This window comes from Curcuma longa, chromosome 3 (assembly GCF_044706935.1).
Source record: "Curcuma longa cultivar G26 ecotype Majalengka, Jawa Barat chromosome 3, ITB_CL_G26_1.1, whole genome shotgun sequence".
NCBI classification, from domain to species: domain Eukaryota; kingdom Viridiplantae; phylum Streptophyta; class Magnoliopsida; order Zingiberales; family Zingiberaceae; genus Curcuma; species Curcuma longa.
The window spans coordinates 12,575,451-12,589,082 of record NC_133863.1 but is presented as its reverse complement, the minus strand read 5'-3'; the positions used below and the strand labels follow the sequence as shown (position 1 = coordinate 12,589,082).

The 13,632-nt window shown below is 44.9% G+C and overlaps 1 protein-coding gene and 1 pseudogene across 3 annotated transcripts; one reads left to right on the top strand and one right to left on the bottom strand.

The window, feature by feature from the left end:
* The first annotated feature begins 2,697 nt into the window (after positions 1-2,697).
* Positions 2,698-3,522, top strand: LOC141825482 (uncharacterized; annotated as a pseudogene).
* Positions 3,523-4,463: 941 nt separating this feature from the next.
* LOC141824467 (protein ESSENTIAL FOR POTEXVIRUS ACCUMULATION 1-like) lies at positions 4,464-13,293 on the bottom strand. 3 transcript variants are annotated; one of them, XM_074711763.1, is made up of 10 exons: positions 13,181-13,293; positions 11,482-11,552; positions 10,393-11,316; positions 10,197-10,317; positions 9,959-10,075; positions 8,950-9,753; positions 6,139-8,806; positions 5,359-5,555; positions 5,218-5,277; positions 4,464-5,131 (listed from the first exon to the last, which is right to left on the bottom strand). In XM_074711763.1, exons 1-10 carry the CDS (start codon positions 13,251-13,253, stop codon positions 4,743-4,745), a joined length of 5,424 nt encoding a protein of 1,807 aa, XP_074567864.1. In that variant the 5' UTR covers positions 13,254-13,293; the 3' UTR covers positions 4,464-4,742. The 3 variants fall into 3 exon arrangements, with proteins under 3 accessions (XP_074567864.1, XP_074567865.1, XP_074567866.1); XM_074711764.1 differs by having other exon boundaries at positions 5,359-5,552; XM_074711765.1 differs by having other exon boundaries at positions 10,206-10,317.
* Positions 13,294-13,632: the final 339 nt, after the last annotated feature.

The window sequence follows — 13,632 nt, the reverse complement described above, 5'->3', positions numbered from 1 at the left end:
GCAGATCCTGGCGACCCTGTTGGAAGACTGGTACTTCGGGTACATGGTGACGAACTTGGTGAAAGCCTCCTCAAGGGCTGGGATGGAGTCGGAGGAGAGAAAGGTGCGGTCGGCGGCAAGGGGCGGTGGCGCGGTGGCGCGGAGAAACTCCTGCTGGGCTCAGAGGCAGGCCAGCGACCTGGAGCTGCTGATGGAACCCTCCGGGGTCGCCGAAGCCGTCGGCGTCCATGTCCTCTGAGGCTTCCTCCAGTGCCTCCCGGAGCTTGCTCTCCTGCAGCTTCCGGAGGACGCTCCGCCGCTGGATGGGGCCCTCCGACGAGCCACTCCCGGCACCTCCGACTCGCTAACGGCTCTTCCGGTCGAGGATGTGTGCTGCCCATCCAAGCTTCTCCGATCAAGCACCCTGATACGAAACAATACGGAACCCTAATTTCAAATAAGCACGGAGAGGGAATGGCTTCCTTTCGTCAATCAAACTCCAGAACGATTCTGAGTAAAGCAAAAAAGCAAGTCGAAATCGAAAAAAGAAAAATGAGATTTTAGTTTCCGAAACACTGAATCCCAAGGGGATCAAACAAGATGTCAACTTTTGGAAGACTTACCTCGATCACCGGCGACGGGGACGGAGATGAGCACAGAAGGAAAACAAAAAACTCCTTTCTCACTTCCATTGAGGTCGATCAAATCCGCAAAAAGCAAATGCAGGAAATCAAGCAAACGACCAGAGATCCATCAGAAGATCAACCGAAACGAAGCACAGCAGCAGAAAACGGATCAAAAAGGGGATCGTCTTGCAAAAACCTCAGATGCATCCAAAGCTCACTCCTTTTGTGATCGTGCTTGGTTTCCTTCATCTCCACCAATCGAATCCTTTCAAGCAGTCTACTTCTGCCATCACCTCGATGCATAGGCCAGATTCAAGCTTGCATCTTTCTATCGATCTTGTTTTCACAACACACCATTTGCCTAAATCAGCTATCGATACGCACTAATAATCAATAAACATGGACTGAAGAATTGAGAAACTATACCTCAAATTATACACATCCTAAAAATTGGGAAAATCCAAGCAACACTTCCCTACCTACAATTATTGTCCCGTGAGTATTCATTCGATCACGTGAGTTTTGATATTATGTGCGACATCATCGTATGTGCCCGTGCGCGACAGCCAATCTACCGTTCACCACACGTAATTGCACAAATCTGACCGTCCAAAAATAGGAATATACAGTGTCGCTTCCTCAACCCCGGCCGCTTTCGATCGCCGTCGCCGCGCCATCCGACCACCACCGACAGCCAAATTGGGCCCGATCAACGCGCCATTCATCGGCGCGTCAACAGGTGCCGGATTCCAACTAGATTGTGGTCAGAATCCGGCCGCAATTTGGTCGGAATCTGATGCGACCATTGCTCGTCGCGATTCCAGCGAATTGTGACCGGTTTCCGACCACAATTCGCTCGCAAATGGCTCGGCACCGTAATTGGAGGTTTTCGATCAAATTCGTCGGATTCCGGCGCCAGCCGATGCGCCGGTGAGTTGCGCGTCGATCGTGTCCGGTCCGGCGGTGGCTGGACGGTGCGACGACGGTGGCGGCAGAGGGCGGGGTTGCAGGTGTCGCGCAGAATATCAAAACTATAGATCACGTAATGTGCGTATTTAATCCAATATATATGTTTATCAATACTGCACGAAGCTATTTCAGTGACAGGGAGCTCAAGAACAGCTACTGTGTCCCATCTCGTAACTAGGCACCAGGTACGTACTGTTGATTGTCGAAGCAGCAGCGGGCCACCATCTCCCTCCCTCCCTCCATGGCCGAGTGTTTACGAGCACATAGGCACTTGGCATCTCGATCTCAACTCGCTTGCTCACCGTCTCCTTTCCCAGAACCATCAGTTATCTTCCACCCTCGGCGAGCACATCCGCTGCTCCTCCCGATTCCATCCACTTCCTCGACTCGTCGCCTTGGGACGCACACACGAAAGATTCGAGTGGCATAATGTCGAGCCCTGTATCGCCACTGTTGGCTCACTATTGCTGCACGTCGAACAGTGACAGGCATCGGCCCTGCAGTGGCCATCAAGTCAGCAAATTCCAAATGCTACGGGCCAAATTGCAGCAGCTGAAGCTATCGGCCGACCGCGGTGGCGCCTACTCAGACCTGTCGAAGAATCCTGCACGCGGCCAACTTGCCATGGCTTCAGCTAGCAAGCAGATATACATATATGCTCCTCCCGCTGTCGTCCTCTGCTGCGCAGGTCTGGTCTGCGCCGCATGCGATGCGAGCGTGCCATGGATCGAAGGGATCGATGGCGTGGATTGGGCGGAAGCACCACGGGAGCCGAGAAGAGTTGGGAGCTAGCCGAAGACAGGCGCAGCTTCTCATAACCTTGCGCTCCTCTGAAAATTTAAGACGTGTAGCAGCGTACGGACCTCCTCCTCTTCTTTCCATGGCTCAGCTTTTGCTTCCGAGCCGTACAGACCGAGACAACGACGTCGAATATGTTGGGACTATTTTTTTCCACCACGCATCCCGACGCCACTCCTCCCTCTTCTTGCTCTGCCTTGTATAAATGCTCCGGCTCTCTTTCTTGCTGCTTTGTTCGATTTGATCATCCTTGCGTGTAGCTGATTGAGCTAGTTCAGGAGTGAAAGCTCGAGAGGGAGAGGATTGATTGATTGTGAGTTGGAAAGGGAGGGAGCGGGATGGGGGTGGAGACGGGGGAGTCGCGGCGGCGGCGGCTGGCGCAGGGGGATCCAGCACCGACCGCGGGAGGCGGAAGGGAGCGGTGCCCGCGGTGCGAGTCGCAGGACACCAAGTTTTGTTACTACAACAACTACAACATGTCGCAGCCCCGGCACTTCTGCAAGTCGTGCCGCCGCTACTGGACGCTCGGCGGCACGCTCCGCAACGTCCCTATAGGCGGCGCCACTCGGAAGCGCCTCCGTCCCACACCGGCTCCCGAGTTCCGACCAATCCCCCCGCCGCCGCCGCAGCAGCAGCCGCCCTCGGCAGACACGGTGGCAGCCTCCGATTCACCGGCCTGCCGAGGCAGCTCGCTGTTCCCAGGCACCGCCGCCGGGCTTCTCGGGATGGACGAGGCTTTCCTCCCTGGCCGGGGCGGGTTCGCACTGGGTCTCGGGCTCGGACTCGGTTGCGGCGCCGCCAGGGCGACGGCGGAGGAGATGGCCTTTGGCAACCTGGGCCACCATGCCCTGCTGTGGTCCCACCCACTGCTCGACGAACCAGAAGACGCGTGGCGCCTGGGGAGCGCCGGCTCCGGCGCCGGCGGGAACATGGCGTGGCCGGACCTTGGTCCTGCCATATCCACTACAGCCGATCGAGGCGACTTTCCGGCGAGTGAGTTCCACTAATAGCTTGCAGACGGCAGTGGCATTACTTTAAGGAAGCTTCCTAATTTTGCTCTCGTATCAGACGTCTACTCTAATTATGTATTCCGTCGCTTTGGAAAACACCTGATAATTTCTCTCTTGCTTGAATCTTGATGAATCTGCCATTAACGTCTACACTCTGTGCCTTTTTTTCAATTAATCACTTAATCAACTACAACTGTGGATTGAAGGGAAGATTTCACACACATAAGAGGGTGCTCACCGTTGCGCATTCCAATTCAAGTATGCAGTGAGAGAAAGAGAGAGAGAGAGAGAGAGGAGGGTGGTGTGACGGTGGCGTTATGGCCAGCCTGCAGCTGCAAGATCACGGCAAGCTCACAGCCATGCCAGGCCATAACCACAAATTTGCTGTTCGGCTAGCTGCAGAAGATGACAAACACCAAAAAGTTAAATAGGAAAGGAAGAAAATCAACTAAAATTTGATCCATTAGAGCATCCGCAACACACGTTAATCGCTGCAAAAGGTTGGAACCGCCAACCTAGCGGCCCCCCACCCCGGCCCCACAAGTATGAGGGGGAGTAAATCACGGTGAATGCGGGACTGACCAGGGCGTGGTGGCCGAGGAATTTGAAACATGGCACAGATTGATGTTATCGCAAATGCAACCATGAGACCTCGAACCGCCCACCTCATGCTGTAAGCATCCACGCCCTGACCAGCTGACCCCGCCCGTGGGGGCAACACACGTTAATCGCACGTTAATAGGGTGATGTGGAAGAAAAGAGAAAGGACATGGAAGAATGAGAGAGGAGAGAGATATTTAACACGTTCAGAACATTGAACGTGTTAATCGGGACAGTGGGTGGGTCTCACGTAGTGCGCGGTTGAATTTTTATACGGGAGTCGATCAGTTGATCGACCACATGTGGTGGTGGTCGATCAGGTGATCGACCACTACCATGTGGTCGACCAGTGGTCGACCACCAAAGTGACGTGGACGTTATAACGCCACGTCCATTGCAGTTGCTCTTAAAGGATTTTAAATTCTGTCTTCTTTAATTTTATACCAAGTAAACAGAAAAATATCTTAATTCTTGTATGATCCATTGTTTCTCTAACCCGTTCATCACGAAAAGCAGAGCATAAGCGACCAATGGTACTTTGCATGGGGAGCAGACAAATAAGCTTTGTAGAGAAACCATGGCTTGCTTTAGCAGCTTCCTTACAAAAATTCATGCAACTTCGAGCTACTTTTCAAGTACATGAAGCACAAATCAAATGAGGAAATGCTGCTAAAAAAGGAAGAATTTACAAAATGTTAGCTAAATAGGTATGTACACTCAGGAACTCTAAATCCTGTCTACCTAATCCGCAGTGTTTATCCTAATCCTCCACGCTCTGGATCTCACCCATCATTATCCGGTTGCTGACCACGTTAAAACCCAAGAGCGCAGAACTCACTTTATGCCCCTTCTTCCCCTTTTTCTTCCCTCGTCCTTTGGGTTGCCCTTCGACTGCCTCGTCCACGCCTTCATCAGCTTCAAGAATAGCTGCGGCATTGGGATTCCGGTGACCCACATTCTCCACAGATAGAGGGTGGGATTTCTGCAGCTGGAACGCAGCTTCGAGGACATCTGAAGGCAAGAACTCTTTATAGTTGAGGAACTTATCGATGAAATCATGATTGCGGTCCAGAGAACCAAGGTTTTCTTGCAGTAGCATCTCGGCCTCAGACATTGATTGCTTTATGCAAAATTCCAGAAAACTGGTGTCTGATGCACAAGTAAAAAAAAAATAGAGTACTGATTACTTGACCACGCAGAGGAACTAAGAGAAACCTTTGGAAGTTCTAAAATACCATTAGTCCCTGTGAGCCGGATCCACTCGTTCACACACCAATCTCGGAATTCCATAGCCTCTGCAAATGGAAAAAAAAATGGTTAGAAACAGAAACGCTGAGAAGCAAGTCACTGGTTGCATTGATAAAAAGATTCAGTACCTGAGTTCTTTGTAGCAGAAATGCCCCTACCCTTCGGAGTTGAAGTTGGCAAACTGGGAACGGATGAGGAAAGAGAATACTCCATGCCTCTACTTCCAACAAGCTTCTGCCCTGTTCCTGCTCCAGAAACTCCTTTTAAGGTGGAGCCTTTAGCTGCCCTGCTGACAGAGCTCTCGGTTGGAGGTAAGTCTGACCTGCTAGATATAAACTCATCCATATGACCATATTATTTTGAAATTAAGAATTATGAAGAATTCACAAATTAGCAACTAAGAACCATCATCAATGTCGCTTATCCAATGGCTGAATAAACATTATATCAACCACATTATTATCGAGAAATAATATAAAGAAATGCTGGCATTCCAGGAAAAAAGGGACAAGCAGATGTTGTATCAAGGATTCAAAGTGACTACAGCAAATTGGCATGCCCATCACAACAGCGAGAAGCTGTGCTAGTTCTGACTATTTGATTTCAGCTACAGATATCAATCTTATACCTCCATGGAAATGTACATGTGGTTAAGTCCAGATCTCCTAATTGCATTAAAGTTTCATGCCTTATTAACTCTAATTAACTGAACTTATGAAAATAAAGCACTTAGTGGTCAACTCTCAGTCAACCCTCACACTTCAAAACTATTTGATTTGATTTGTAAAACTACAAAGTTTATTGCTCCATCTACAATCATATAAACTGAAGAACTGATAAGAGTGTCCTAAAAAACTCATGGCAATTAGAACAGATTTATGAGATAGATGAAGTGACCACAAACGTACTTTTTGAGTTCCAATTTTGATTGCTCAGGGAACCCCCAAAATAGATCATCTTCAGCTCTAGATTTTGTCTGATTTGAAACTTGTGAAACAAACTGAACGGATGATGCAGTGTTAGATGGCGATGACCCACTAACCTGCCGAGTCCCACTTCCCCGACTTGCATGGTTTGGCTCAACCTTAGCAGTTGGTATTGGAGGCTGCTGTTGCTGCATTGTTCCAGACCTCTTCTGTTGTTCCATTTGAATGTCTCTTAAAGACATCGGTCTCTGCTGCTTCTTAGAGTCTATAGACCACGCTAGTGGAGGAACAAGGCTTGATTGATCCTCCTTCCAAAGAACAAAATCTCCTAATGATGGAGCAGCAGGGGTAGCCAGTAAAGATTCTTTTCCTTGTTCTTGGCGTGTAATTTTATCCTTTTCAACAGTTGATGGAGATGCAGACAATTCAGCAGAACTAACTGGTTGTTGTATCTTGGCTCCAACAGCTTTTGATTTTGATGCCTTTTTGCGAGCTTTTCTAGTGTCTTTAGCCTCAACAAAATCATTGTCATCGATAGCAGAAGCATCAACTTGTGCTTGCCCTGGTGACGGTGATGATAGAAGTGAATTCTGAGCATTGCTAGCTGAAGACTCAACATCATTATTTGACTTAGCCAAAACTTCTTCGGCCAATAAATCATGCAAATTGCTTTTCCTGCTCTTTGATTTAAGAGGATCTTCAGAGTCGATAAATAGTGTATTTGATTCAAGAACAGTATCCCTGAATGGCTTATTTTCCAAATTAGTAATTGATGACCAAGAGGCTGGAGATGGAACAACTACAGCAGGTGTCACAGCAACAGTTTCAGAACCCGTTCCTCTTTGTGCCTTCAGTTGTTCCTCCTGTTGTATCTCCAACAGAGATTTAGGTTTGAACCCTGGAGCAGATTTCCATGCCCACTGAGTTGATGATACCCTCGGATTGAATGCCAGTGTAGCAACTGCACTGGCAGTAACTTCTTCATCTTTTGGTTCACTAGGTACAGGATTTACATGGGATGGCACTGGAGAACTTTGTGATTCAAACATTTCAGTAGTAACTGCAGTAGAAACATCATTCAGTAATTCAGATTTAACTTCATTAGCATTTGCACCAACAACTTCAGCATCCACATGTGATGTTTGGGTAGAAACTAAATTGGACAATTCTTTCCCAGCATCTAAAATTATTTTTGCTTTGGATTTCTTTTGCTTCTTAGATTTTTTTTCAGAACTTTTTTTCCTTTCTTGTGTTTCTACAGTTTTATTAGGGACAGACTGATCGTTGTTTTGATCATTGACCTCTAGAAAAGAAATATTGATATCAGCTGCAAGATTTGTCGTAGGAGGTAGATAATCTGCAGGCAGTTGACTGTCTTCTAGGCCTAGGGGTGCCAATTCTTGAGCCTGAGAAACTAATGCTACCTCTTGCTCTTTCTCAGCGCCACTCAAGCTTTGAGTAATATTTTGGGATTCAAAAGCCAATTCCTCATAACCCACTTGAGCCTCAGAGAAATTCGAACCATCTATCATCTCTTGTTTTGTCTTGGTGTCAGGAAGATTAGCAACATTATCCATCACAAATTGAGTATCTAATTCCTTTGAAGTAATTGTTTGGTCAAGCATCTGAAGTGGAATGGGCATAGATGGAGGTCCAGAATTTAATGAACTATCATCCAGAGAATTTTGTAAGTTAGTATCATAATAATATGATGCTCGTCCACTACCTTCATAAGCAACTGGCAACTGCTGACCAATCTGGAATTGTTCGTTACCTCTGTGAAGCATAACATGATCCACAGCAATCTTGCCTATTGGCATGGCAACAGATGTCTGTCCATAAGAAGAATCAATGAACTGTTGCTGAGACTGATGGCTGGAAACAGCTTTTGAAAGCATTTGCTGATATTGTTGGTGGTGTTGCTGCTGCTGCTGTATCAAGAGCTGCTGCTGCTCTTGCTGTTGCTGAAGCATTAATAACTTTTCTAACAATGGTAATTGACCAGAAGGAACCTGAGATGGCAAATGAAGTTGAGATAGAAGATAGTGTTGTTGCACCAAACTCTGCAATCGCGGATCCTGGTGCATCTCAGATGGAAGAAATTTATCAGGTGGAACAAAAGAAGAATCGCTGTGTTGAGATATTAAATTAGGCAATGAGGGTTGGTTAGCTGGCTGGAAACCCTGCTGCTGGCCTCCAAATTTAATCTGAGATAGCAAATGTTGATTATAATGCATACTCAATACCTCAGCTGGAAGCTCAGCACCAGCATGAAGGAGATTACTAACAGTTGCAACATCTGAAAAGTTTGAAAAAGAAGATACACCATGGCCACCAGTTAGCGAAACGGACTTATCAGCACCAGCATGCAAAAGGGACAACAAGTCAATTTGCTGGGGCTTAGGAGTTTGATTGGAAGAGTCCATAACTGATGGAAACAGCCTAGACTGTGGTAAAGATTCTGAAATCAAATCTGTTTTGGGGCCAGGAACTGATGATGGGTCACCAACTGACAAATATGAGACAGGGTTCACTAATGACCTTTGTCTCTCCAACAACCTGGTTTGTGCTGAGTGGTAATTAGTATCATTCCCACTTTCTCCTACCACAGAAGGCAAACGACTAGCAGTCCCACTGGATTCTTGCATACCTGAACTTAAAACAAACATAATTATATGAAGGCATACCAGGACAAGAGGAAAGGTAATGATTATACAGGCAATATAATAGGAAAAAGATCTCAAGGATTGAACCAATAGTTATGTATTAATATGTTTTCACACAAAAACTAACCTCTACTGAAAGACAAGGTTTCTGAAGTTGAACTGCTAATATTACCAGACATCAAAGACTCCAAAAACCGATTTTGTGCTTCAGTTGCAACAATATTTGAGTCCCTTTTTCCATTTGTAAGCACATCATATTCACCAAGACCATTAAGAATGCTACTAGAACCAGCAAATTTACCCTCAAATGTCTCGCCCATAGCAGAAACATGCTTGACCACCCCAAATCCAGGTGGTGGTCCAGCCTTTGCTCTTAAATGTGGCATAACATCTCCAAGGGAAGAAAAAGGTGCATCAGCAGGAGAACCTGCAAGGCGGACTTGCAGATCGATACCAAAATATCCAGTTTCAAACCATCCAATAACATCACCTCCAGAAAAGGGACCTTGAATTTGACCTTGAGGATCTTTGTAATATAGTAAAAGACTTTCTGGTGAAGTGAGTTGCATCTTCCTTGCAGCCAACACATCCTTGGAAAAGAAGGGATGGGTTTCCTTTGTCACCTCAGATAGTTGTTTTTTCATATAGGCCTCATTTTTGGCGTCTGCGTGTAAAGCAATTTCATCAGTGTTACAGTAGAATGCAGAGGTCATGGCAGGACCATGCTTGGACTCTATATCTTTCTGCAGATGAGAGGTTCGCATATACTCTAGAGCAACCTCTGAAGAAAAAACATATTTATCGTGCACATAACCAGGTTTATAGTCCTCAGTTGACAGAGATCTTTGTGGAACACAAGGTGATGCAGTCACTAGCCTGGTACTTTCTTTAGAAATCATCTCATCAGCATCAGGAGTGATAACATCCAGGTCTGCAAAGACAGTAGCACGAATCAATATTTAACTCCCAAAATACATATCCATCCTATAGAGAGAAAGAACACAACAAGATTTAATGAACAAGGTAATTTTTGTCAAAAAGAAATTTATATAAAATTCATATAAAACTATGAAGGACAAGTAAAAAACACAAAAAAGAAACTCTTTCGCTTTAATATTTGAATAAACAGATTATACCTTTTGATCGAGATCTACTCAAACTAGTATTTTGATATTGTTGTTTATCATATGGTGGGCTCTCCAAAAGGATGCAATTCTCCACGTCAGAATTGTCAATTTGATCTTTATAACTATCTGCAGCATTTGGCATGTCACAATCTGAGTGCAAGGTATACAAGGAAAAGGAAACTGAACAGTCATAATGAACATCAATTGTGTAGCAGTTACACAAAACTGAGCAAGAAAAGATTGACACCTAATTTACTTTGCCTAGATGGGATGGCTTCCGGAGTAGACCTCCCAATGGAAGATTCCTTGGATACTTGAGGAGCACCACTACTCACAATATCTCCTTTGTCAATTCCCTTGATGATAACCTATAAATATCAATAGCATAAGGTATGCATGTAAAAATAAACAACTCCAACGAAAGAGATCATCTAATTGCTTACTGATTCATCAGCTGTAGGAGCAGAAAATGCTATGGGCTCCAATGTTTCCACTTGAGTTAGGGGAGGAACTTCAACAAATTCATCAAATGATGATCTAATACTCTTTATATCAGTTTTCCTATATATATCAAGCATTTTTATCCTAGTATATCTTAAACCCGAAAGATCTACAGAGGCATCATCAGACTTTTCGTGAAAAGAACCAACCAGATGAACACGAGAAGTATCACTGTTCCTATTGTTCACACTAGAGTTATATCTTCCTCGACCAGCAAACATAGATGATATCCCATTCTCTACTCTTCCTCGACTATAGCCTTGCATATTAGGCTGTTTGAGAGGGGTATGCAGTTGGTTATGAGATGAGTCTCCCCTTCCACGACCTAAACCATAGTTAGATCGCCATGAACGAGAATAGTGATCATCTCCTTCAGGCTCCTTTCCATGATTATTCATGTCCTTTCCATGACTATTGAAATATGGTGAGCCTTTGTCAAGAGTCGTGTTACTGCCTTTGCTAGAATCCAACCACTTCTCACGCCAATTATCCGACTCCTTATCACTTGGTCCCCATCTTGTGCTCCATTTGCTCTCACGTCGTAGGTCAATTTCCTTGTTCCCAGAATCAACCCATCTTTCAGATGGAGCACGCCGTACTTCCCCAGAATGCTTGGAGGAATTTTCAGGCCAACGTTCTGTCCTGCGCATATCACTAGGTTCCTTGTCTCCCTCCCTCCAACGGTCTCGATGAATGGCAGAATTTGTTTCCCTCTCCTCATCATGCCACCGATCTCGACGACCACCTTCTGAGTCACTCACGATAGGCCTAAAGGCATCCCTTTTCTTACCAGCACTAGAAAAACCATCAACAGTAACTGATGCCTTCAGAGCATCTGTCTTGTTGTCATGAATAGAGTCCGATTCCTGCAAGTGATATTCAACATTACATGTCAACTGTGTAGCATAGATGTGCACATGACATGCTAAGAATATTGATTCGGAGCAAAAACTCCTTTTACAAAAATAATTGCTAAACATACACTGGAAAGTGCAAATACTCCATAGAGATAACAGAACCACAAACCTAACCTTACTATCAGATGCCTTTGAAATCAGCCATTGAGGAGAAAGAGGTATAGGATTCCCAGAGCCTTGAATGTCTGCAAAAATCAGATGACATATTTAGCAACAGAGTTACAATAAAATGAATGCATAGTAAAATAATTCAATTACATGAAGGATAATGAGTCGATAATCATATAAGTCTCTCTTTTCATGAATGAACATTTTTTGTGAATTTCCTTTGTCACTTGCAAAATGCACTACAGTAACAGAAAAAAATCAAAAAATAAGTACACTGCAGTTCAGCTGAATTTTTTTAGTGACCCAAAGACATTTCCTTATCCTTTAAATGGCCAATGCAAGGAATGTATATAACGAAGAGTTTTCATCTTTCAACTGAATGTTTCAGTTTCATATTCTCAAATAACAGTAAAACATAGTCCAGAAGAATGGATGAAAAGGACCTTGGGGCTACATTAGCTGGCCTTGAGTTTGAGTATCCAATACAGGCGTGAAACTAAAAGCCTGTGTCTTTTAAAAAATTTGTTACACACGTTCAACAGGATATCAAGTGCATGGGAGTGTCCATGTCCAAGTGTCAGCACTCAACACAAATGCAATATCAGAGCTTGTGGTGTTTCAATTCTATTGGTCAAAAAGGTTGGAATTGCGGAGATCTAGGTTGTGCATTGACTACTGACAACTTAAGCCAGTCTGAAAAGTAAACACCAACTATCTCAAATAGCTAACTTGTATGATCAATTGCAGCATGCTCAAGTGTTCTTAAGGTTTTGATGTCTATTAAAGTTGAAAAAAATAAGATTGAGGAGATCCACAAATTAGCTTCTCAGATGTGCCATGGGCACCTGAACTCTTATTGATGTCATTCATGATGAAACATGCTCTATTTACATTCTATGAATGATCTTGTCTATGAGACAAAAGATAGACATATCCTTCAGAAGAAAAAATTGAAACAATGTTGCAAACATAAATAACACCTCAATTTCTTAATCCTCCATTACAAGGTCAAAGCATGCCCGTCATTGCATATACCTTAACTCCTTAACTCTTCAGAAGTCCAAGCTAACACAGTAGAACGTGCTATGATAGAAATGTAATGATAATTATGTTGTGAAAAGCTGGCGTTGGGAATTCAACTATATAAAATGCATTGAGTGTGTACATGGAATACCAGAGTTACTCATTTTGATTGCACTCGACCTTCATAAAAGAAAATGCAAAAAAAAAAAAGACCTATTTGATTAGTTACCTAAGTATAGTCATATCGACTCATCAATCATCGTCCACTTTTCTCACTGAATTGGGCACTGCCACTATACAGTGATCGAATAAGGCGAACCAAAAATAGGTAGTAAGAGCAAACAACCAACATTTTCAAACTTCTCTTTTTCTACAGTGGAAAGATCGACTTTCAGGGAACGCGATCAATATAAGCAGATTAGTAAAAGCAACATCCCTTACTCCATCACAGCAAGACCAGCGAGATCTCTAACGGTAACGGGTGAATCGAACTCAAACAAAAACCCGAGGGATACAAACAGAAAACCCTAAATTAAAAACGCATCGTCTCGGCGTAAGAAAAAGGAACCGTCGATCGAGAGGTTGCACCAAACACACGAAAGGCATAGAACAGCCATCAAAGAATAAAGGCGCTTCAGGGAAGCAAGGGTTTCCGCGCCCTATCCGAGAGGAAAGGAAGGACCTTTGTGACTCAAGCGCGGCGGTGGATCCACAGTGAGGCCACGGCGGTCGTCGGCATTCCTGCAGTCGGCCATCGTCGGGGCAGGGGAGGAGGCAAGGTTCACTCGTGCTCCGGTGGCTGCTCGCTCGGGTGAAGAAGGGTGGAAGAATTAGGGCAATCGAATTGGGAGAATTAAAAGGGGGTGGTTCGTGTAGGAGACGCACTGGGACTCGTCGCGAACTAATTCGTGTTCCCGCGGCCAGATCATCTTCATCCTTTAACGTGCGGCTCGACAGGTGGACTTTTCCCACATCGGAAAATCCGAAGTCCTACTCCCAGATAATAACCAATTGCACCAGCTCTCGTGCCAAATATTCTCCGGACCCACTGGGTACGAATGGGTACGTTGACAATGCCAACTCTCGGTGTAAATTACGATCGCGATACACTGTCGCGTGGCAATAATCTAACGG

What these genes read in the sequence shown, in the direction of transcription:
- LOC141824467 (XM_074711763.1), bottom strand. Translation starts at nt 13,253, where the DNA reads ATGGCCGACTGCAGGAATGCCGACGACCGCCGTGGCCTCACTGTGGAT. An exon ending in GCCGCGCTTGAGTCACAAAG is followed by an intron (nt 11,553 to 13,180) that starts GTCCTTCCTTTC and finishes TGATTTTTGCAG; the next exon opens with ACATTCAAGGCTCTGGGAAT. An exon ending in TCAAAATTGGAACTCAAAAA is followed by an intron (nt 5,556 to 6,138) that starts GTACGTTTGTGG and finishes GTTTATATCTAG; the next exon opens with CAGGTCAGACTTACCTCCAA.